At 54.7% G+C, this 24,578-nt stretch overlaps 1 protein-coding gene across 1 annotated transcript in view; it reads left to right on the top strand.

Annotated features, from left to right (window-relative positions):
• Positions 1-20,013, top strand: part of LOC119089496 (D-2-hydroxyglutarate dehydrogenase, mitochondrial) — a 43,337-nt gene extending 23,324 nt beyond the window's left edge. The window contains exon 10 of the mRNA XM_037212221.1: positions 18,614-20,013. Within this exon, the coding sequence (XP_037068116.1) occupies positions 18,614-18,870 (257 nt within the window). The 3' untranslated portion in view covers positions 18,871-20,013. The remainder of the gene's footprint in view (positions 1-18,613) is intronic.
• Positions 20,014-24,578: the final 4,565 nt, after the last annotated feature.

Genomic DNA, 24,578 nt, shown 5'->3' with positions numbered 1-24,578 from the left:
TCGGCCCTTCTGGCCGTTGTTCCTTTTCAAACAGTGGTCAATGGCCTCGCCACCACTGGCAACCTTTGACCTTGTGTTCATCAGCAGCTCTCCCAGATAGCGACTCCTGCCGCGCGGTTTGCGTGCGGCCTTCGCACGCCGGCGGCTCGGGCCTTATGGCGAGGACGTGCAGCCCATTCCCTGCATATGGCTGGCATTCGGTCACGTCTTATGGCAGGCGTGCGCCCGAAATGTGCTGCGTCTGATCGTGTTATTGTAGGACAAAATAGGACATTTTCTGGGGCCGCCTCGGCTCGCCGGGCGTCACGCGCCCCGCAGCATGGCAAGCTTGGCGCACCAAAGCAAACAAATCAAACAAAAACGGTGAGAGGCAAGCTGCCTGCCATGTCATCACTCGTTAGAATTGAGACGCGTCGAACTGCGCAGGCATCGGCAGCAATATGGGTCGCGTAGGAATGGGCATATGAGCTATGAAGGCGCCGAAATCCAGACCACCGGCGTAGAGCAAGAGGCGGCGTCCTAGCGGTGGTGGATTGCTGAGAATGCGGCCGTCCGCTGGTCTGTTCTGGCATGCCGGATGACATGGTCATTTGCGCCGCTTGCCGTCTCCACCTTGGACCTCGCATTGCCCTGTTGCCACGTCGCTGTGCGCTTTTAATGCACCGACGTGGCAGTGAGCCCACCAAACCAACGACCACTCCGTGATTGCACCGGTACCCGACGAAACCGCGCCGGCGTCACTTAAATGCGGGCCACAATGTCCCGACTAGCGGGGCTCGTAAAGCGCGGGTATGACGCCGCCCTGTGCGGTATTGCGGCCGATCGGTCGGCGCACCGAGCCTGCCCGGCCGGCGGCCGGCGGCAGCCCGCCTCCTTCTGTCGGCGCTGCCGCCCGTGCTCATTAGGGCTTGGCTTGCGTGACGCGGCGGCGGCGGGCGGCGGCCGGCTGAACGGCTTTGGCCGTCGCGACGAGGGTTTCGGGCGCGTCTTATTGAGCTGGTCTGAGGGCGCGGCGCCGGTCATGGACGCGAGGCTGGGGCGCGCGCCGCGACCGACACTGGCTGAGGGGGAGGCAGGGTAAGCGAGAGCAGGGGAGAGAAATGGAGAGATAAGCATCCTTTTCTCGGAGAGTACGACAGACAGGACCCTGGTCCTTGGCATTGTCGCGGAAAATAAGTATGCTTCATTGCAGTGCTGTTTCACCATCGCCCGCACGGGACCGCTTTTGACGCTCGGTGTGGACATGGACATGTCTTTTTGTTCAGATTGATTGTGTGCGTCATATTGGGGGCGTTTGTTCATTCTTTTTGCGATGCCATTTGGTGGAGTGCGTGAGCGCCGGCCTACGCAGCCACCTTTTTACGGAACACGGTAAGGCCATTTATTTGGCGGCTGGCCGCCGTCTTTCTTTGACCGGGTGGCCGTTTCCCATTGGTGGGGCCACCTGACACCGCTGGCCCGGGGTGGCCGGTGCTCGCTTCCAGCGCGTCTGCTGGCGTGTCTCCTCATGCGGCGCGAGCAGCGTCCGAGAGGGGGAGGGGAGGGAGCTGTCGCGGCTGCAGTGGCGCGTGTGACTGCCGCGTGTCGTGCGGCTTCTGTCGCCCTCGTCGAGCGCCGCACCGCGCCGTGGTGGCCGCCGACCACGCGCGCCTGGCCAGGAGTGGTCGATCCGTCTGGAAGTCCGGAGTAGCCGGCACCACGAGCGGGCCTCGCGGGCGGTCGCCGCGAAGACGGCGGCCTGTCGTGTCAGTCTGCCGACGTTCGAAGCCGGTGATGGTGATGGTGATGAGGATGGTGCTGGTGTTAATCGGGCGAGGTTCCGGCGCCTGCGCGATTATGCCGCTCAGAGGTGTCAAAAATGCACCAGTGACGCCACGCGTTGGCTCGCGACGTATCGGGGATGGGTACCGGCCAGCAGGAGACGCTGTCTGCCTCACTGACGCAGAAACACCGTGATGTGGGCGAAGGGGCGGGGAGTGAGTCCGGGAAGAGCTGTTTAACGAACGTCGTCCTCACGGTGGCGACGTCGCGGAAAGCCAGTCGCTGCCGATTCTGTACAGCAGTGCTCGGCGGCGGCGCCCGACAGCACATGCCGGACTTTGCATGGCGGAGCGACCCGGACGTGTTCCAATGAAATACTGGGGCGTTCGCGAGCGCTCCCCCGGGGGACGCGCTCGCCTCGACCACCAGTTGAGGTCACGTGGTCTAACGGCGCGCTACGTCGACGCTCATCGCGCGATGGCGACCAGTCACGTGGTACCGGGGTTAGGTCAGCTAGCGCGGCTCTAGTTCAGTCGGGCGCTTTTTCAGACGCAGCCCGCCGGAAGGTCCGGGTGCTGTCTGGACAGCCGTCGCACGCCGCTGTGGCTGCAGGGTCCGGGTGCTGTCAGCAGTGGCGCGCGGACGGTCATGCAGCCGGGGTGTGAGGCGGTTGTGACTGGCCGGCCGGGACGAGGCGGCGGCTGTTCGCCAGCAGGCGCCGCTCCGGCCCGCCGGAGCTCCGCTCGACACCATGGGAGGGTGCGATCGCCAGGCGGCCGCGGCCGCCGAGCGGGCCGGCGGACCGACCGACGCCGCAGCCGCCGGGCCGGCGCGCCCGTCGCTGCACGGCTCAGCTTTGGACCAGAGGAGACGAGCGCCAGAGGTGGTGCAGATGGGACCGTCGGGGCTGACCAGCCGCTCTGGCCGGTGCAGGTCTGCTGGTTGAGAGTACGTGCAGCCGCTCAGGCCGGTACAGGTCAGCTAATGGAGGGTGTGGCAGCTCGCTGGTTGGTGATCTCCCTGCAGTCATCGGCTCGCATCCTTGCGCTAGCGGATTTGCCACTTTCCCCCCGGTGAAGGGTGCCATAGCCCGCGGCCCAGCTGACCTGCGCCGCTCAGGCTGGCACAGGTCAGCTGGTGGGCTGCGTGCAGCTCGCTGGTTGGTGAGCGCCCTGCTGTCATCGGCCCGCATCCGTCCACTGGCGGGTATGTCACTCTCCTCTCGGTGAAGGGTGTCACAGCCCGCAACAGAGACGACAGCAGTGCGTGTCGTCTGTGACGTCATACGCAAAAGCGTCTTGACAGTAATGGTATCTAACAATTACCAGGCGATCTGGTGACGTCACTCACAGCGGCAGCGCGCCACTTTGGTGACGTGTTGGCGTCCGTGAATGACGTTCTGCCCGGCAGCGGCGCGCCGGGGTTATGTAACTAGAGTCGCGCGGGCTCTCCCGGCTGCTCTGGGAGTGAGACATTGCGACGCGAATGACTGTCGTAATTAAGCGCCCGTAAAACAATCCGAGACAAGGGCGACACTTGTGTCGGCGCCAGGCACGGCCAGAGCCCCGTCCCCTCCATCCAGGGGGTCTGGTGAATCACAATCACGGGCGCCGCGTCAGTGTCAGCCCCAGAGAGGCATGGTCCTCTCTCCCGGCTCGTCTGCCGGTGTCTGAGAGGCTCTCCATGCGGCCACCGTCCGCGGCGCCGGCGCCCCCGGCCGGCAACAGACGGCTGTCTCCCTCCCTCCCCCTCCCCGGCAGCGCGCAACCGCCGCTGGCGTCGGCGCGGCTGACCTGCTGACCTTTCGAGACGTCCGCCGGCCGGAGCGCCTCCGGCGGCGTGCGTCGGATGGCGGCGCCGGGGAAAGCGGCTGACTGCTGGCGGTAATGTCCGGGATGTTGGCGGGCGGCGGTCATACCGCGGCTGGAAATGGAAGCTGATGGGCTGCTCGGACTCGCGGCTTCGTGCATGACGTACCGGCTTGACGTCAGATACGCGCGAGCAAGCAAACGCTTGACATTGGTATCAGGATAATAAGTCACTCTCGACCGTCTCGACTGTTCTTGTGGTTAGGGTGCGGAGATATTAAAGGTAACCTCAGTGCAGCAGTCGGTATCGGACGGCAACCTCCTCAGACTTATGCTGCGGGCCAGAAGGCCTGCGACTGAAGAGATGCATCGGGAGGTATGTGCGGAATTTTCCATCAACATGTGTCACAAACGCGCTATGCATGATCGGGCGGTAGGAACTTTCATTGATGCTGGTCATGAAAAACTTACTCGATGCTGTGAACACCGTTAAAATAGAATTTCCAGCAGCTGAATTCTAGGGCCTGTTTTCGGGTCGTTTCTTGCACTTTTGGGGGATTGTGCGCGTTCTGAAGCTTCACACTGTCGTCACACTTCTGGTCGACCGATGTGAGCTCGCGTGACCCAAAGGTGGACCCGCAATACTCGCTACGGAGGTCAACAATTATTTGCCATGAAATATTTGGTAAGAGCAGCCACGCTCGCGAGTCTCGGCGTGCTCTAGAGGGCCGATCCAAGCCCAGCGCATCTGCAGGCCTGGCTAAGCCCAGTTAACGGCAGCTGAGTATGACCTGGGTACCCCCGTGCGCCATTCCAATGGTCCATCACGAAATGGAATAGAACAGCTGGTGACGGTGTAGTGCATCAAACAAATAGGATATAGGACCTCTTTCATGTGACAGTGATTGATGACAAGGTGGCATGTAATTGCAGAATATTCGCCGTTCATTGGTTAAGTGATACTGTCCGGTGCTTTATATGACGTTTGCAGAAATACGTGTAGTGGGAAAGCAAAGCACCAACAGGCTAATAACGCAAGGCACAGGAATGCGCATTATCCGTTGTGAAAATATATTTCCTTCTCGACATGTGAAGCCTTCGGTAATGTGGGACCCAGGGGGGCGTTTGTTACCTTTTCTTTTAGAGACGTGAGATATTGCAGAAAAAAATCGGCACATGTGGTACGCGAGCACTGTCACGTGACACACGCCAGCGAAGGTTGCCACCATTGCTGTCCTTTGGACGCCGTAGGACGGGAGCGGTCGGTGCACGGTAGAGCCCATATCATCATCGTTATCAGGGACGCAGCTGCACAAAATGAGGTTGGGGGAAATCTGAGCGGTGAAAATGTTTTTGAAAATGAAAAATGAGTTTGCCCAAAATATGTCATCAGACGGGTTCCTCCACGTATTTTTGTCATTTGGTCTCAAAGTTCAGGGGAGGACGAGGTTGGGGCAAGAGATGGGAGGTCTGACGTTCAACTGCGGACTACTCAACTGAATGGTAACTACACCCCAGTCCGTTGTGCAGGAGTTGCAAACGTTCAGAGGCCACAGCGACATCTACAGAAAACACAGGTCTCGAATGATTCTGATCGCTTCTTAAGCCCCGAAGCGCGACAGCCTGCCGCGGACCAATACCATTACCGTTCATTTCCGCCTACCGCGGATCATCGACCACGAGCCAACGACAACACGCCAAGCTCGCCGGCGGGCCCGCGGCCTGCTGGACGGTCTCGGAGGAGGTGGTCGGACCAGGGGGCGTGCGGCAGGCAGGTGGTGCGGTGCGTGCGCGCGGTCAAGGCGTACGCGGCCTGATGGACGGAGAACGGCTCGTCGCTCTGCTAGTGGATGCAGAAAATGCAAGCACGCCCGTCTCGACTGAATCGCTTTTGTTGGCGTGGTTTGGCCACGTGGGCTATGGAGCTATTGTCAGAGAGGTCAAAAGGCCGCCATGACGAAAACTCATTGGCCTCGAGGCTTCTATTTGTGTTCGGCAAACATTCAGCTATCACGTTCGGCGAATTGCTTTGCTTCAACCCGCTGCGAGCTCGCATTTGGGTTATTAATTGAAAAGGAAATAGCATCGGAAATAATACCATGTGCTGCGAGTTGTGCTGATATATTAATGTAACTTGAGGGATGATGTATGTGCGCACACAAACATGTGATGGTCATCAAGCTTTTGGAAAAATGTTTTGCGCACACAGGAATCGACCATGTATTTTGAACAACCGAACTATGCGGAGGATAAGCCATGGGGGATGATGTATGTGCAAATAAACATGAAATGGTCATCAGGCATTCGGAAAAGATTTTGCCGAAGCAGGAACCGACCACATATTTTGAACACAACTGTACGAGGGACACGCCGGTTCCAAATAGTGATAGCCGATAACACCAAAAGGCGACGAATATCCACCAGTGGCTTCAAATTATATGCACGGAAGTTTCACCTGAGCTAATGGCTTTTCTCTGCATCGGATCGAACTTTTCCTCTCAGGAGTTTGCGCCGGGGCACGGGCTCCACCGCCGGACCGGTCATCCGTTCCGGCTCCTTCACTACGACTCCTCCCCCCCCCCCCCCCCCCCCCCCCCCCCCGGCGGCGGACATTGCTTCCCCGATTGGTTGCTGGAGGCGGCCAACATGACGTTCCGTTAGAAACGGAGTACGTATTGATGCATGCATTGCGCAGCTGCACAGGACGAGAGCAAGCACTCTGCCTTAGCACTGCGCCGATAGTGGTGCAGAAGGTCCGTTTCCATTAGCTGCTCGGTTTCTGCGATGAAGTGGGTTGGAAAAAGAATGGTGAGATGCTGATGGGACTTTACATGCTTCGTGCGAGAAATGCCAGATTTGTTGGAAGCCTGGTGCCGGCACTATACGTTGACCTGTATGGCAGCATTAAGCACATAACCTGGAAAAGACGAGGTCTTGCCTGTATAGCTTGTCGACGCGGGTACTCGGTTAGTAACTCAGCCGACGTGGCGTTACAGAGATGCTGCTCGCTTTGCTCGTTACCTGATGGCTCAACAGGCAATGTCTGCCAGTTTATTATTTACTTGTCCGCCAATTGGTTCTTGATTGCGTGCCTGTGTAAATACTGCGATCTGATTATCGACACCAATTTCACGTGGCATGTGGGGACAGGGGTTACCAGCATATTGATACCACAACTTTGTGATATAACACCAAAAAGTAACTTTGACGATCTCTTGGGACTTTATGACGTGTTGGAACAGGCGCCGGTAATGTGAAGCTAAGTTACACTTTCTATAACAAGTCCGTTGTCTTTCCACGATTTGGCAACCGTGAGACATATTCCCAGATCTTCTCCTGGCACCAGTGGTGAAACCGGACAACGACGAAACACAAAAGGGTGATTATGGATGTAAATAAACGGCCACGAGCCTTTTTCACCTGCTTTAGTCGCTCCCCTGGCTCTCAGTGTCCTGCTGCACTCGGGTCAATCCGGTCCGTATGACCATGACACCTGCCGCGCCCGCACCAGTGTCGCCGCCTCGGTGGCCCGCGACGGCCGCCGCATGTCCTGACGGAGTGTGGCGCGCAGACTGAGGACTCCCCGACCCCGGCCCCGACCTGGACCCGGACCCCGGCCAGGCATTCGGCGAGACGTCTGCAGTTACGGCGTATTGTAGGCGCCGGAAAGGCAGGAGGCTCTGCCTTGCGGAGGTAATGCTCCCTCTCTCCAGCCTGCCCTGCGGAGGACACGCTCCCCGCTCTCCAGCCTGCCTTGCGGAGGTCACTCCCCTCTCTCCAGCCTGCCCTGTGGAGGACACGCTCTCCGCTCTCCAGCCTGCCCTGTGGAGGACACGCTCTCCGCTCTCCAGCCTGCCCTGTCGAGGACACGCTCTCCGCTCTCCAGCCTGCCCTGTGGAGGTCACGCTCTCCGCTCTCCAGCCTCCCTGTGGAGGACACTCTCCGCTCTCCAGCCTGCCCTGTGGAGGTCACACTCCCCGCTCTCCAGCCTGCCTTGCGAAGACCGCTCTCCGCTCTGCAGCTGGCCTTTTCAACAGGGCGGCGCGCACCGCCGCCGGGCCCCGTGCCGCTGAACCGTGTTTACAGCACATTGTTCCACTGGTCAGTATGCCACCAGTTTCTGATCATAAAAGTACTGCTTTCGAGTGCTGGACGTCTGGATTGCGCGCACACGCGTTCATTATTTGAGTGCATACCCCACATATTGGTAGACATGTTGTGCTGTAGTACCGACGTCGCCCGGCATCGTCCAACGCTTCCTGTTGAGGCCAAATGTTCATCTCGCGCTAGTGCGGAACTGGGACATTCACGAGAGACAGCCCGCCGGAATTACAAATGGGTGCCTAATTAAAAAGCGGCCGTCTCCTGTAGGTGAGTAGCAGTCTGCTGTGGCGCGTACTCGCTTTACCGTCGTCCTGTGGATGGACTTGTGCGTCGATGTCGGCGTTGGTGACATCGGGCTCATTACGGTGAAACTAACGGCCAGGCTGTTGGCGACCACTTCCCAGTTATTACGCGTCAACCAAAGCATTTGAAACACTGGCTTGCTCCACCACCCGCTCAATCTTCGCTAAGATGCTTGGTAAAAACAAGGGCCGAGAGAGCAAGCATTGTAGCTTACACGTGGCACTCTCCTGGCAAGCCGGCATGCGACGTGACATCCAGGCACACTCGCCGCCGTCGATCGATAGTTTATCAACGTGCATGGCTGTAACGGCCGGGTTATCGTCGCATATCACGATGACATGCGGGGAAAGACCGATACTCGGTGTTGCTGAGACATAATTTCCGGCCCGCCTGGCTGAGACGCCCAGACCACGGCTGGAGCGCGGTGCATTAGGGCAGCTGTGAACACTTGGTATTTCCGAGGAATGTAAATGAGGCAGTATTAATAGCCTTATTGCTCTTAGAATAGGCAGGAGAATAGAGAGATATATGTGATTGTCCGTTTACATGTCTTTTGCGTTTTGATAAAGGCACGTAGTCGGAATATCACGACTGTTTCTCCATCCTCATGTTTATTCTACGGCGAATAAAAGATATTAATACTGTCTCATCTATATATATATATATATATATATATATATATATATATATATATATATATGTATAAAGCTCATTTCAAATGCGCTTGCCAGCTTACGTAGTTTCGAGGAATAAGAGGCGAAACATTCCTGGTCACGACTGCGGAGGACATCAGAATACCGTGGGACGCAAATCGTGACGCGTGACGCACGCAATCGTGACGTGATGCATGGATGCAATTGATTGATGAGGATTTGAATGCTTGCAAACTTAATTGAAGGAATTATTTTGATGATGCAAATTGTGCGAATGGTTTTGTCTTGATGACGACTTGAATGCTCTCAAAATCAGTTGAAGCAAATGCCTTTTCTGATGCAAATCGCGCAAATCGTGCTGTCGGCATGGTCGTCTCTTTGTCACGTAGAACTGATGGGATTAGTTCGAAGTTCGATTAGTTCTGTACGTACGAACAACTGGCCACTCTCTCGTCATTCATCGTCAGAGAACCATTAGCGATGCCGCCAGCGTATGTCACACAATTGTGATGTAGCTGGTTGTGAATAGTGGGTGCAGGCGGGGCGGAGGTGGGGGGGGAGGGCATTGGGCTGAGGGTGTTGTCGCGAAGAACTCGTCCGCCGTCGAAGCGTTGCTCAAAAATGTCTTAACAATGTAAGTAGTTCAAGAGAGCACGTGCGGATTGAAATGGTGGGGTGGTATAGCGCTTCAGCTGGTTTGGTTATTTGATTTTTTTGGGGTAGAGCGCTTTCGGACTTAACTGGGAATCAAGAAACAGCATGTTGGAGCGTGTGGCTGATGAACGTTATGGTGCGGCCTTTCGCATCGCGAATCATGACAAGCAAAACAATATATATATATATATATATATATATATATATATATATATATATATATCGGAGTTGGGGGCGTCGCCCTCAGTTGTGACATGAACCACCGCCTGTCGCACGGCCGCGCGCCGCCATGTGCTGCACTGCTGCCGGTCTGCTGTCCCACCGCGAGGGACCAGTGTCTGTCGAGAGTCCGCGGCCCGCTGCCGTGCCCGGCTGGGCGGGCGCGTGCCGCCCGCCGCGCTGGTCCCGCCGCGGGATCGAGAGGCCGTGACGCGCGGCATCGATCCGCGCCCGGATCGTGCGGCGGGGCCGCGAGGTCCGCCGGGGCCGGGGCGCCGCCCCAGCGGCGTTTTGACCATTTGAGATACGCGCCCAGCGGCCGACCGACCGACGCCCCCCCCCCCCCTCCCCCCCCCCTCCCCCCCGCCTGCGGTGGCGCGCGGTGCCGGAGCGCTCCCGCCGCGCGCTGGCGGAGACGAGGGCGGCGGGGGACTGGAGCCGCGCGATTGGGGAGTGGCGCGACCGACGCCTCCTGAACGGGGAGGCATGGCTTGGGGCGGGGGCAGACGACTCCTGCCGGTTGGGGGCGGGCGTGGACGGAGGCTGAGGTGCTCGAGTTCTCTGGATTGAGGGGGTCGAGGCGGCTTCAGCTCGATGTGTTTGACCTGACTGTGGCGGGGGCAGAGGTGTTTGAGGACTGGGACGGCTGACGTTGTATGTTCTGTGGGCTGTTGTTGTATGTCTGACCGACAAAGGGGCGAGGACCCTTTGTCGGTCAGAGAGTGGCGTGCCATGAAAACTCTTGTAGCGAAGATGATTTGACAGATAGTCATTGTGCAAGGTGCTTCACTCCCACCCTCATCCATGAGCTATCACACAGTAGCATGAACGTGAACCATGACGCGGACAGCCCAATACATGGCTCACAAACTACACAATCTAGTCAGCAAACCACACAAACTATCACAAAAGCCACACAAGCCGTGCTAGCTAGCTAACAAGCAATAACAAGCCACTGCTTCAACCACACTAGCCGTCACCCACAAACCATTTTAATACCAACGGTGTCCATGCGAACCGCGCAGACTGTTGTTCACTGTTGTTACATAGACTGCTGCATAACCACACGAACCATCGCGCAGAAACCACAAAAGCGGCCAGTTCCACTACGGCAGTGCCAGGAGACCAGCCGCGGTTACGCTGTCAGCGCCAGGGCGCCCAGTTGGCTTCCGGCGGGGTCTATTTGGGGTTGGGCTGCTGAAGCGCCCCCTCCTAATGCTATTTTAGACTATCGGCGCTGATACATATCCCCTGTCGAAATGTCAACCGGAGGATATCTTTAGTGTTTCCGATTCCAATGGTGATTTTCAGCCGGACGAGCGAGAGACGACTTGGGTCGTACACAGACGAAGCCGTATTTGTGTCGCGGTTTTCGGGCGAGTTGTGGGATGTTTGTCCCGAGCGACGAAGTCGGACGTGACGGCACGTCTCGCCGCCTCCGCTCCCCATTCACCGGCGAGCCCCGTCCGGCTATTTCGGCGACGCCTGGCGTGCCGCCTGTGTACAGCTCCCCGGCCAGCGGTCGCCGCCGGCCGTTCGTGCGGAATCGTAAGTGGATCGTGTTATGTGCGCCGGATGTGTGCGGAATATACGGCAAATATGGACGGAATGCACCCGAGGGGTCTGTTCGCGGCCCGCTCGCCGCTTCGTGAGACGTTCGGTGCGTTGTTTGGCGAGCGGAAGCGGCGGATGCCAACTTCACTGGACGCTTTGTGAGCGCTCCGTCGAAGCGTCCGAAAGCCCCATTAAATAACCAACTAACGATGTCAGCCGCATATAACAAGCCTTTAATGGGAAGGGAGGCGCGTGGCCTGTGAATGCCGCACACCCAGGGTCTCAATCGTGCCGGCGTGGACCGGATCCGGATCTGGACGAGCGAACGTAGTGCAGTAAATGGATGACGTGCAGTGTCAGGTAATTGGCGATAACGTTCGGGTCAAATGCTGTACACTGGTGCTGCCAGCGAGACGAAACAAGCAACTGCTATGTTGGGGACGGACCACCGCTGGACGGAGGACCCCAATGTCAGCTGAATGGGAAGAGCTCAGCGCACGGAAGAGAACTCGCCCGATCGGTGACGGCATGGTCACTGATGCCATCAGGCCAGCGAGGCAATCCTTGGCGTCGTTTGCCAGCCAGGCGCTGTCCGCCTGACGGACGGCTTCGTCCTGCCCGGAGGACCTAGGGATTCCGACCGGAGGGATCCCGACGCGTGACGTCAGAGGTCACGCGCCAGATACCCCAGGCGAGTGGGGCGGCAGCCGCGCGGCGGCGCCTTGTTCAATCAGCCGCCTTCCCCGAACAGTCGGGCGCCAGATAGTGACGTCCGCGACCGCTGCATTCACCGCAGATTACGGGACTGGGTCGAATCTCCTAAATCTGCCGTCGGCCGCGCCGGCTCAACGGACGGCGGCCGCACGCCTCGGGGCTTCGCTGGCCGCCGCCGGCGGCGGGCACCTCCGCCTCCGCAGATCTGCCGCGTCCCCGGCGTCAGGCGACCTCAACGCATGGCGGAAGCGGAGACGCGCGCGCTACCGAGATGCGCTGCTCTCCGCGGATGTGCTGCTTGTGACGTGGTTATTGCAGAGAGTCTGGGATGTAGTTGAGGGATAGATTCGTGCCTGGTCGACGTTAGCGGGAAAATGACGGAATAATTGTTGAGGTCGTTCTGTGCTAAAGTTGACGTGCTATGTATTGCAACGGCCTCTCGATTATAAGACGTTGATTTGCGTGTTGTGAATTGGGCGCGTGTAGTATATCATCTGGAAACGTGCTTAACTGGAGGTAACAAAAAAATGCGCGGCTAGAGATTAACTCGTACAACTGCGGATCACGAGTGTGTAGTGAAGGCAGGCAACCGGCGCTCATCCGTCTGTGAGCAACGGAAAATCGCCTAGAAACTGCGAGGCCACTCGTATTTGGAGGGTCGCGGCCGACTTCATCATCGCGCACTTTTGCAAGTGGCATCGACTCCATCAGTGCGCTTGTTGCCAACAGGCGCGCTGAGCACGACCCTGCGGCGTACTTAAAGACAAAAGCCTGTGCCTCGTTGTGTTCGGGGACAAATCCTCGGCCCGTGGTCGCTGCGGTGGTGTGGGCGTCAGTAACGGTGCCAACGCGACTTGCTTACGTGTGCTTGGAAGGCGCCGTCGTGACGGCTGAACCGTCGGCAATCCTTTGCTAACCGCGCCACCGAGCTGATGCCATCCACAAGTTATAAGAGCGAACACTTTCGAGGTTGTGTGCTGAGTGCCGTGCTGCTTTGTGGCCGTTGGGGCGGTTGTTTTTTAACACGCTCGGGTGTGGGGTCAAATTGACCCCCCCCCCCCGAAGGCTTTTTCCAGAATGGCTTCTGAACGGCGCGGCGTAGCCGCGCCAAATTTTGTATGGCTGTAGACAATTGAATAGCGGATCGTTTGACATTAAACATTTAGATGTACGTTGTAAGGCGCTGACCTATGACAGGTCAAAGTCAGGCTATGGTTTCAGCGAAGACAATTTCTAAGAAATCCTTCAACCTGATCCAACAGCGGAGTGTTAGACGAAGTCATGCCTATCTGAGATGCTTTCTTAGGCAACAGAGCAGTTCAATGAGCAAATTAAATTGACCTAAGGTCAGGTATGAAGGTCACAACAAGGTCAAAACCAACCTGTTCTATGACTAGGGATACTGTATGGGATTGTTTCTGGTGCCCATTTCGAGTTTATTGATAGCAGAAACCGCATTATACATCTTCCGTGGACTTCTTAGAAGTCAGAATAGGTCATTGATCTAAACTGACCGGGGTCAATATTTTGTTTTAGGAACATACTGCCTAGCGTATTCTTTGTCGCTTAGTCAAATGCAAAACTCAAAGCAATCTTGTATGATTTTGGTCACGTTGACATTCAAAAGGTCAAACAAGGTCACTGACCTTAAATGAGAACGTGCATTTTTGCTTAGAAACGGTTATCTACGTTCTGGGGCTTTTTTGAGACCAACCTGAAACTTGACCTCGTTTGACCTTTTTTTGCCCGAAGGTCGTGACCTAGGAACCTGAAACTTTGACCAAGTGAGTTCACGTGCAGGTCAACACACCCTGTAAATTTGGTGTCTTAAGCTTTCTTAGTTCCCGGGATTTCAGGGGAGTGTCAGATTGACCCCCCCCCCCCCACCCCCACCCCCCCCCCACCCGAATGAGGGGCATCTAGCCGGCCACCTGGGCGCGTGTGAATAAGGTAAAGAGAAAATTGAGAACAGGCCTAAAAGAAAATGCGCTTTTTCGGGGTGGTAATCCATGTTAGTGTCGTGTAAAAATCATACAGAGGGGATAACACTAAAGCTGTCCATGCTGAGTAATTTCCGACTACCACATGGATCCTTCCTTTCTCCCCCTCCCTCTGTCAACCGCCTCACACGTGACCTCTGACGTCACGCGTCAGGGATCCCCGAGTCTTGGTCTCCCCGTCATGTGGCCTAGTGGCAGAGATTGAGGATCAGTCATTTCCGGCATCTGCCATCCTTTACGGCTTAGCTACGCCCCGACAAAATCATCGCGGCTCAGCGTGCATGTCCTATTGGCGGGTGCTGACCTGTGTTGCCTACGGAACGCTGCAGCGGGCTGGACTGTCGGCCCGAGCAAATCCGTCTCCTCTGCGCTGTTAGTGCTGCCCTTTCATCTGTTGGCCGTCGCCTTGCGCGACCACCGTCTGCGGCTGGACATGGAGGTCGCGCGTGCCGTCCGCTCCCGGTCCGTGGCCGGCGCCGGGCCGGTGTCGCTAACTGCCCGCCCCGCCCCCGCCCCCGCCCTGCCGCCGCCGGGCCTGAATGGGCGGGCTATTTCGGCCCGAGATGGCTTTGGCCAGAGTCGATGCGACAGGACCCGCTGCGGGAGGACGCCAACGCGCCGAGCTTATACAAGTTCAGTAGATGCGGTGGGATGATAATGAAATGCCAACAAAAGTGTAGCCAGGCAGTAGGTTCAGTAAATGTGGTGAGATAATAATGAAATGCCAACAGAAGTGTAGTTGGGGAGTATCATGTGACAATTTTGTTCAGTAGCAAAAATGACCGAACCGGAATCGCCATCAACATCGCGCAGTGATCAAACTGGTTGGCTTTCAAGACGGCAGCTTCACTGTAATCCCAGTGACGTCAACGTATTTCCAGTGACGTCACGCGGGCGTCGCTAAAATTGTGTGACATCAGCATGACGTCAAAAGGTGGTTTGCCTCATGTCATGACGTCATTGGGTGCTCTACCTCACTGCGGGTGAGATGCGGAGCAGCCTATGAAGTGCCCCGCCGAGTTTCCAGTTTCCAGGGGGTTGAAGACATTTCTGGGGATTTCAAGAAGTTTATTAGAGCGCAAGTGTCATGTGCAAGTCGATTAAGTTGATCGGCGGTGTGCTGTCTGAGGACGTAACATGTGTCACCATGATGACGTCACGGCGTGGCATTTCGGCCATCTTAAGGCCAGGGTGCGTTGCACCATTCGGCTAAATGGCTCCAATCTTTGGTTCCCCACATTCAGTAGGAGGGCTGTGAGGGGCGCGGTTGGTGGCGCATAACTCTGGCTATCGTGTGGCGCGAGCTGGAACCCCGCGCACCGGGTACTGAACTGCCGCATGTGCGTGCCGGTAGTGCAGTGGTTAACGCGTACGCTTTAACCACCGCGCGTCTGGGAAACCAGAGGTACGGAGTTCGATTCCCTGTGGTGCCCGCCCTTCCTGTCAGGGTGAGAGGCAGGCGACGCCATATAGCCTCAGCAGCTGAGTGCGTCGTAAAGCTCCAGTGACATGTCACAAACGGCAAGGGCTACTATGTACACGGCTAGAGATACCTTGCACGCGGATAGAAGTGCTGTGCGCACGGCTAAGGATACTGTGCACGCGGCTAAAGCTACGATGCACACAGCTAGATATACTGTGCGGATGGCTGAGATGCTATGGGCATGGCTGGAGGCACCATGCACCTGACTGGAGATACGATGCTGTAGCCGTGTGCATCAGACCTTGCTGATGGTTCACGTATTGAGCAGACGATGGTATCAGCTAGCAGCTTATTCATGAACTTAACACAATTGTTGCCTATGTGGAGATGCTCCGCGGATTCGTTGAACGGCAGCAGTCCGCTGCCGCATGGCCCAATCGTTATGAGGTGCCGGATATTTTAACGCCATGGAGCGGCGCTGACTGCCACCTTCGGGGAAAGGCCCAATCGGTCGGCTGTGGCTCGGCCAGTGGAACAGATTGAGCCGCCCCGGGCCAGCGGCGCGGAGGACCCGGCGGTGGCCTCCACCGCATCGGATCGTCTGATCGGTGTGCTGCCATCTGGTGTGGGCGGAGCCCCGGAAGCGGCCGCGAGTCGGACGCGCGCGGGGAAATCATGCAGAGCCCGATCGGCGCGTGGCCGTCAGCAATCGGAACGGACCGCGCCTTGGAAGGAGAACCGCAGCAAACGGTGCCCGGTGGGCGCTGAAGTTGGTGCTGGTGGGCGGTGTGCTGCTGGTTTGCTGCTGATTTTGGTAGTTGGAGGGGACTCTACGGGGCTTTTTGGAGTGCCCGCGACTGCACGGGTCCTAGTAGCGCTCAGGAGCCGTGACACAACCGGAGGGCGCGTTAGGGGTGGGGGTGGGGGGGGGGGTCACCCGGTTCGGTGCCGGGAGTGCGTAAGGGGGTTTCATCCGGTTCGGTGCCGGGAGTTCTTTGCTTAGTAGGGTTCAGCTTCCCAGACATATCGCCGTCGTGTCGTGGTGTTGTGTTAATGTGGCGAATGCTTACTGCCATTGTCCGACTTGTTGGTGAGGAAATCCGTAGACGCATTGCAGCGATCAAACAGTGGGGAGTTGTTGGATTTCGGATGTCAGCCATAGTCCTCACAGCGGAAGTATTGCACTGGCTCCACGAAGCTCCTTGTCTGCTGATCCAGTTTACAGCATCTGCTCGAGCGATCTCATGCGAATTATACATTATGATGTATGCCAAGTAGTTTCTCTGCGAGACATTTATTCGGCGTGAACTTTGTATTAGCTCGTGGAAACGCTGCTTCCCGGTATTGAGCGTCTGCCGCCAGGCCTTGCCGTTCGGTGCAGCCATGGCGTCCCTTGAGGTCCATTTTTACTTGCTGGTGGGAGGCAAGTTCGAAGCATACCCGGAAGGGCCCGTCAGCTTTTATCGAGCTAGATGAGTTGAATTTCTGGTCAAAAGGATTTTAAGAGGCAACATCTGACAGGACTCAGTCACACGCACACACACGCACACGCACACACACGCACACACACGCACACACACGCACACGCACACACACGCACACACGCACACGCGCACACACACACACACACACACACACACACACACACACACACACACACACGCACGCACGCACGCACGCACGCACGCACGCACGCACGCACGCACGCACGCACGCACGCACGCACGCACGCACGCACGCACGCACGCACGCACGCACCCTTTCTCTCCCGCTTTCTCGCTCGCTCATTATATACCGTGATCACTGATGTGTGCCCATGTGAAAAATAATTTGCTAGAGAAAATAAAAATAGCTTTGACATGCTGTCCTCCGCAATTGTTTTTATTTCTTTTCATTGGAGGCTCTTTGTCCGCTTTGCATTACGGGCACAGTGGCTTTATGTCCTCAGTCCTTCGCGCGGGGTTCGCTGTTCTATCGAGCTTTTGCAACTCGCGTCCCCGAATGGGCGCATCGACGTCGTTCTCACTAATGCCATCGGCTGGGGCAGGCGCGGAACGCTGTCGTGGTTCGCGTGTTCGCTCGTCTCGTTATTGCGATGCGGTAGTCCAGCTTGCATAATCGCGGTCCTGAACTGCATCGTCTTGTCCACTTCAAACGCATCAGCCCGGCGACACTCGAGGCAGCCGGCATCCGCTGCGGCGCAGCCACGTGGGCGCTGGGGTCTGCCGCGCTGTTTGTTAGTGATCAACAGTCGCCGCAGGGTGCAGGCTGTGCGGCCTTGTCGTGTTTGGCCGCCGCGAACGAGCGATCTTTGGAAGCGGCGCGTCCGGCGCGGCTGAGCCGGCCGGACACTGGCGCGCGGACACGTCAGCCCTCAGCCCCCATCGAGCGCAACCCGACCAATCAGCGGACAGCTCGCTGACAATACGCCATTGAGGGCTCGTTGGGCAGGAGACAAAGTAATGAACTCAGCATCTGGTGCGGGGCATTATACGCCTGTCAGGGGCGTACGCACATAGTGACGCTCTGAGACATGTGTCCCTTTCTTATCAATTTGTTTGCTTGCATTGATATGTGTGCGACTCGTCAATTCTTGAAAATGCGGGGTAGGCACGTTAAACTAGCAGATCAAGAAAACATACTGTTATTTAGCATGCAACATATTTCTGGCGCCTGCAGCGCACCAAATGTGGTCTCGAGTGAAACATTTGGGGTTGTCCCCCCCCCCCCCTCCATCACGAAATCCCACGCACGTCCCCGACGCCTGTCGATCGTGATGGCTGTCGGTAGCTGCGTTGTGCCGCCTTCAATCGTGAACTGTTGTTGGAAACGATAGCTATTGCTGTGACAAGCGCCCATAACGGTGTGGCGGCCTTTGCCTGACAACGCTGCATCAAAGCGTGCACCCGTTCCATGTTGCGACACAGACCGTGGGATTATGGTGATTCACCCCGGTGGCATTATGGGGCGACAGCACCACTCTTCTGTGATGGGCGGACGCCTGTGATTCCGGCCGCCGGCGAGCTAGTCAGCTCCACCTGCTGACAGCAATTGGCCAGTCATGAAACGCCTCGGGACGCATCGTATAGATACGATACCATGCGAAGTTTTTGAAATCTTCTAAATTTACCGGGTTCTCAGCGTGATTCGTTTCCCGCTGTCGCATGCAACGGCTTTTCACATAATCCTGGTTTAGCGTGGCTCCATTTGTCCAAAACGTGTCATTTAAGTCGTAAAAAGAGCACGCTGGCGGCCAAGGAGCCAGCAATAACTCCTCTAAATCAAAGTTCCCCGCCCAAAACACAGCCTCCACACCGCGTCAAACACGCAGCAGCAGCCCGACCGGACGCCACCGCGCCCCCTCGGCCGGCCCCCACGCGCGCGGCCGCGGGCCTGACCTTGACCCCGCGCTGCCGACAGGCGACGGCAACATTCACCTGAACGTGACGGCGCCGCGGTTCGATGCGTCCGTTGAGGGCGCCATCGAGCCGCACCTGTTCGAGTGGACGGCCGCACAGGGCGGCAGCATTAGCGCCGAGCACGGCATCGGCTTCAAGAAGCGCGACCTGCTGCATCTCTCCAAGACGCCGGCGGCCATCCGGCTTATGAAGACGCTCAAGGCCGTAATGGACCCCAACGGCATCCTCAATCCGTACAAGGTGCTGCCGAGCAAGTAACACGGCGCCATCCACAGAATCCGCACCGGAATCTTCGGAATCAGATTGGTCGTGGCCGGAATCTGGAGCAGCTGGGGCCTGACGTGCAGTCGGTCACAGAAACCCTGCAGAGCATCGCCTAGAGTGAATGAGACCAACGCGTGCGAACTCATTTTAGGACGACGCCCTCGTTGTGAAAGGGCTGGTTTAAGACAAAGGGGAAGAGGGTGAGTCAGTGAGTGAGTGAGTGAGTGAGTGAGTGAGTGAGTGAGTGAGTGAGTGAGTGAGTGAGTGAGTGAGTGAGTGAGTGAGTGAGTGAGTGTGAGAGAGAGAGAGGGGGGAGAGGGAGAGAGGGCGGCGAGCCTAGAAGCATACAGGTGTCTGCACTTCAAAATGGCGACTGGTGAGGCGGTGCGGCTTTGCTCGTATTTACTGTTCGCTCGTTGATTTCGTCATCGTCGTGAATGCTTCGCTCGCACGGACGGTCAGCGGGAGGCCAGAGTGAGGTGGATCTGTTGACCGGCTGTGGATCATGCTGTCAATGGGAAATGGGTGGGTTATAGTAGGTGACTCGTGCCGGACCATCCGCGGAGTGCGGGCAGTTCGGTTCGCTGGATTGTACAACGATTGTGGTAATTCGCCGTAAGGCGTCAGTTTCGTAGACACGCCACGCGGCCAAAGACGTACTTGCAGATGAAAGGCATAATTTGGTGCAATATCAAACTACTCTGCGTACCTCAATTACATCCATATGCGTAGCTAGGATGTTGTAATGTGATGGGTCTCGTTTGGCCGTTCATTCTCTCCGTACATTCCGTCCTGAGTGAAATGCCTGTGTTTTGGTTCTGATTACACCCGCCGGCCTTGGTCTTTCAGGTCGGCCAGCTCTTCTTTCAAATCAGGCGTGGCCCTTTAACGTAATGCTTGCCTCAATACTGTCTTCTCTTGTTGATGGGATGTTCTGTTCGAGTTAATGAATGAACGTTTCTCTGCAGCGTGCTGACGGTATTTGGATGCGGCATGTTGGATTTACTTCTGCTCGTGACTGACTCAACTTGAGAGGTTGGTTGTGGGCTGTATTCTGGGCATTGTAACTCTTGTGCTTTCATGTGGTGACAAGGAATGTTGTTTTACTGATGTGGTCATGATTAATACAGTTGAAGTCGAAGCTTATCTGTAGCGTGTTTGTTCGAATCGGGCATTGGTACGTTATGCGCTGGTAGGAAAAGCCTTAACGTGAGTTGACAAACCTCACCGTGTGGACGGAACGCTTCTCATCACCGGCATCGCCTGATTGGACCTTGTTCGGTCCTCTCCCGTTCGCAGTAGGGTGAAGTGTCTGTTGACTGATTTCACGAAGCACTGCAAGTCATTGAAAAACCCTTGACGAACGTTAAACTGTTTTGCCATGGGCATTTATATTAAAACTCTAAAACCCACACGGAAACTGATTAAATGAAATCATCCCAACATAAAAGCATTGCATTAAGGATGACCTGGTCCAAAAGCGACGATGTTTCGTCATTGCTCGTATTTAGATGCAAGGCTTTATTCTGTATTTTATCTTAACATGTGCTCGGGTGCGGGTTAAATTGACGCCACCCTGAAGGTTTTTCCCAAAACTATTTCCGATCGGCGTGGCGTAGCCACGCTAAACTGCATAGCTGCAGATAATTCAATAGCGGGTCGGTTGATGTAACAAAATATAAATGCGCTTGGAGGGCCATTAACCTATGGTGGGTCGAAGCCAGGCCATGGCTGTCAGCGGGGGCTTTTCTAGGGACTCGTTCAATATGATGCAACAAGAGTGTCAGACGAGGCCATGCGTAGCTGAGATAGTTTGTTAGGCAATAATCCGATTGAATTTATAATTGCAACCCTTTTCATTGACCTAGGGTCAGGTGTGAAGGTCAGACGGAGGTCAAAACTAACTTGCTTTTTTACTCGAGAGCTTGGTGTATGGGATAGTTTCTGGCGCTCATTTCGAATTCATTAATGACAAGAACCGTCAAGAAATGACATGTTTCATGAACTTTTCAAAGGTCAGATTAAATCACTGACCTAAAATGACCATTGTTAACATTTTGCTTTTGAGAACATACCGTCTAGCGTAATCCCTAGCGCTTATTCGAAGGGCAAAATAGCAATCGCGTAGGTATTTGGTCGCTGTGACTTTATCAAAGGTCAAACCAGGTCACTGACCTTGATTGGATTTGCTGATCATTTGTCCATGATGGCAAATAGACAGAAGTGATCTGCCCTTCTTACGACGATCTCTTCATGATTTCTCAGTTCTTGGGCTGCTAAACGTAGACCCGCACTCAATTTTCTCTGGCGATAGTTTCTGGCTTTCGTGCTTTCACCAACTGGCTGGTCCCTCAAGTCCAATAAGTTGATCCTTCAACGTAAGGCTAACGGCTACCATGTTTTCCTTTTTGAGCTACGGGATATCGTGATGTAATAGTGCTAACTCGGCCTTCTTCTTTGGAATGTTGATGTATACAATGAATGCCGGTCTGACTGTCACGATCCGTCCCTGAAAAAATGCTCCCTGAAAAAAAAAATGCGTTCAGGAATGAATACAGGTCTGATCCAATTTTGGTTGAATATAACTTTTAAGACTTAAGCTAGGCAGCTCCTTCTGTTTATCAGTACCCTCGATGGAAGACAAATTGATAAATCCTTCTTTGGTCTCAGGCATAATAGTGGTTTGACCGTAGAGAACGGACAGCTTTCTCGGCACTTTGATTTCGGAAGCGTGCTCAGTTTTCCTTGCGATGTTATCAAGGTCTTGATAGTTCTTGATAGGCCTTAATAGTTCTTGTTATCAAGTTGCGTCTGTCAGTCACTCCACCGAGTGTATATATATATATATATATATATATATATATATATGTATATATGCGTGTGTGTATATACATGCATATATATATATATATATATATATGTATTCTTAAGACTAAACTTCCGTTACCTGTTTTTCAGTATGCGTTCTGGCTGTTTCGAAGTTTTAAAAGAAAGAGACGTTATCTTTTAAAAAGTTACATGATGTGATCGTCGTCGGGAAGCTAAAGCCTTTCAATACCTTAGGTGCTCGGTCCGCCAAAGTTCGATCAGTGTCGGTAGGTTTACGTTGCACTTTCGTTACCAACACCCATTACTCGCATCCACATCGCTGTCAAGAAGTGGCAGACGGTTGCCGACGCTCAGGTTAGTCGTAAATTGTAGTAACCATTGCCGCTTCATAGCGGCTTGCGGTTGGCGAAGTACGTCTTCGACATCAACAAATGTGTCACCGGCGTATCTGCAGTATATGTGGTTTAAGGCTCAAATTTTTGAGAACATTATTATCTAGCCGGCAGATGAACAGTTCGCAGACAAGCATCCGAGCCGTGACCCGTTGCGACACCATCTACTTGACGGCAGAGTTTTTAGTTTAGGCAACTTAAGGTTGTCTCTGTGATGGAGCATCGGAGCATTTTTTTCAGGGATGGATCGTGACAGTTTCAGTGGTGGCAAGGTTTGGTGATTGTAGATGCCGTGCAACATAATCCGGACCGTTTCATCAACGTTTGTTTGCGAACAAACTTTTTTGGGCTAAAGAAGTAAGTACACCAGGTGGCATTGCTATGCTTGATGAATTTTATGAACTCTACTGTTGATTGCAGGCTGTTTAAAGTTTTTGCCAGCTGATAGGTAGGCGTGGGGATTCGAGATGCAATTGGTCTTAGGGTTTTTAATTGGTCTGTAATTGGTGAGAGCAGTCATCTCGGAACCTGAATCCTGAGAAGGATTTGATTCGAGCAATCGAGCAAACGCGCAAGAAGCTGATTAAATGTATACATGCCCTTGCATATAACAAACTTGCATATAAAGCACGCATATATATATATATATATATATATATATATATATATATATATATATATATATATATATATGTGTGTGTGTGTGTGTGTGTGTGTGTGTGTGTGTGTGTGTGTGTGTGTGTGTGTTCTCTCTCTTTCCTCTCCCTCTCTTTCTCCCCCTCGCTCGCTCTTCTGTTTAGGACCTTGGCTCGCTCTAGCCTTGTTCCTTTCCCCCTTTCCATCCTCTCCGTCCGACTGCCACTCTCAAGCCTCAGGGTGACAGAGGTCCACTGTTGACAAAGATGATCTTGTTACCGCGCGATCTGGTCCGGTCATGATCACAGGCTGACGACGTGGGAACACGGATATTCTGCCGTCTGAATATACACTGTAAGATGTGGCTGTCCACACAAGTGGACAGCCACATCTGCGCTGACGCGCTGCATCACGGGTCTTCCGGCTGGCTGGTAGTTCTGATTTTGTACGACACTCTTTGTCAGCGAATATGGCGATATCCCGCGCACAAACCTTGGCAGTAACCTTCAGTATTTCATGTAATATGGCTACTTCTGACTAAAGCTCGCTATTTTCAAGTCAGCGTTGGAGGAGCGGCTTCGCCATCATTACTTCGGACCCGTTATTTTTGCCAGTTGATTATGGTGGCTCAGGCGGAGAACCGGGGCACGCAAGCGGAAGTAGAGCACATTGCAGCATGGTCTCGACGTAGTGACAAAAATAAACCAGATTGTGTTTCGTCAGAAACTGCAATCGTTACACAGCGCAGCGGTCAGCAATCACATGCTGTTCGGCTATTTTCTATTGCAATGCACCTTCAAGTCGCATAATGCAGTGGTGGTGATACATAACACCGGAGAAGTACCTGACGCATCAGCTGGCAGGAATTATATCAGTGCCAGGGTTTAAATCGGAGAATCAGCCCGTCTCAGAATGCATAGGATTCCGACGTCTCAGAGTCCGTGGCGTTCGTGCAATTCACGGAGCCTTTGCAATGTTTGTGAACTATTCAAGTGCAACACGCTTCCTCGGGAGTACTAGTAACTTATCACTGGTCTGGATATACACTAAGTGGAAAACGTCCCAGAGATGGCTTCCAATTGCGAAGGTCAGGGTGGAAATTGAAGAACTTGGAATAGGACACTGCCAACATGATGGTATGTGTGATTATGTTAGTTGGATTTTCTGTTCATAATGTCGGATAGATAAGGAAGATGATGAAACCTACCTTTTACCAGTGTTCTCTTTTAGTTGATTGAAAATATTTAACCCTGTCGTGACTCCTTCCAGCAAGCTCCAAGTTCCAGGTGGGACACTGAAAATGAAATGGCTATGGAAAACTGGTGCGATCACTTCACTGTTAGGACTCGGCCAAGCCCTAGCATTGCTAACAGCAAGTGACTAACTTCATGTACTTACCATTTAGGTACCATTACGCATGACGGCCCGGAAGCATCGATGTAAGGAAACAGAAGACAGGAGCACTCCTCAGAAACGTGGAAAACTACCTCGTCTCAATCTTTGTCCCGCAGAATTCGAATTGTGGGATGGCAGCTTGTCCTAGGCGCCTCTCTTGTGGAGCTCCAATTTCGATACAATCTTCTCTCGTGCTTTGGAAGGGAGGGCTCAACTACCTTCCAGAACATGTCAAACAAAGCCTTAAATTAATTGACAAGAGCCGGGGTCACTACCACCAGGGGAGGGGGGGGGGGGGTACTGTTTCAGCCATCAGACTTCAATGCTAAAGGAAGAACCCGAGATGGCTCGGGGTCTGCCGACCCTCAAGGATGAATTTTTGCACGTGGGTCCGGCGCAGGAGTGGGGAAGGTCTTGTGGTCGGAGTTCACACCTGAAAGCAGAGTGCAG

This window comes from Pollicipes pollicipes, unplaced genomic scaffold (assembly GCF_011947565.3).
Source record: "Pollicipes pollicipes isolate AB1234 unplaced genomic scaffold, Ppol_2.1 Scaffold_3087;HRSCAF=3621_pilon_pilon_pilon, whole genome shotgun sequence".
Lineage (NCBI taxonomy): Eukaryota > Metazoa > Arthropoda > Thecostraca > Pollicipedomorpha > Pollicipedidae > Pollicipes > Pollicipes pollicipes.
The sequence above is the reverse complement of the archived record's forward strand: the minus strand, read 5'-3'. Positions and strand labels throughout refer to the sequence as shown.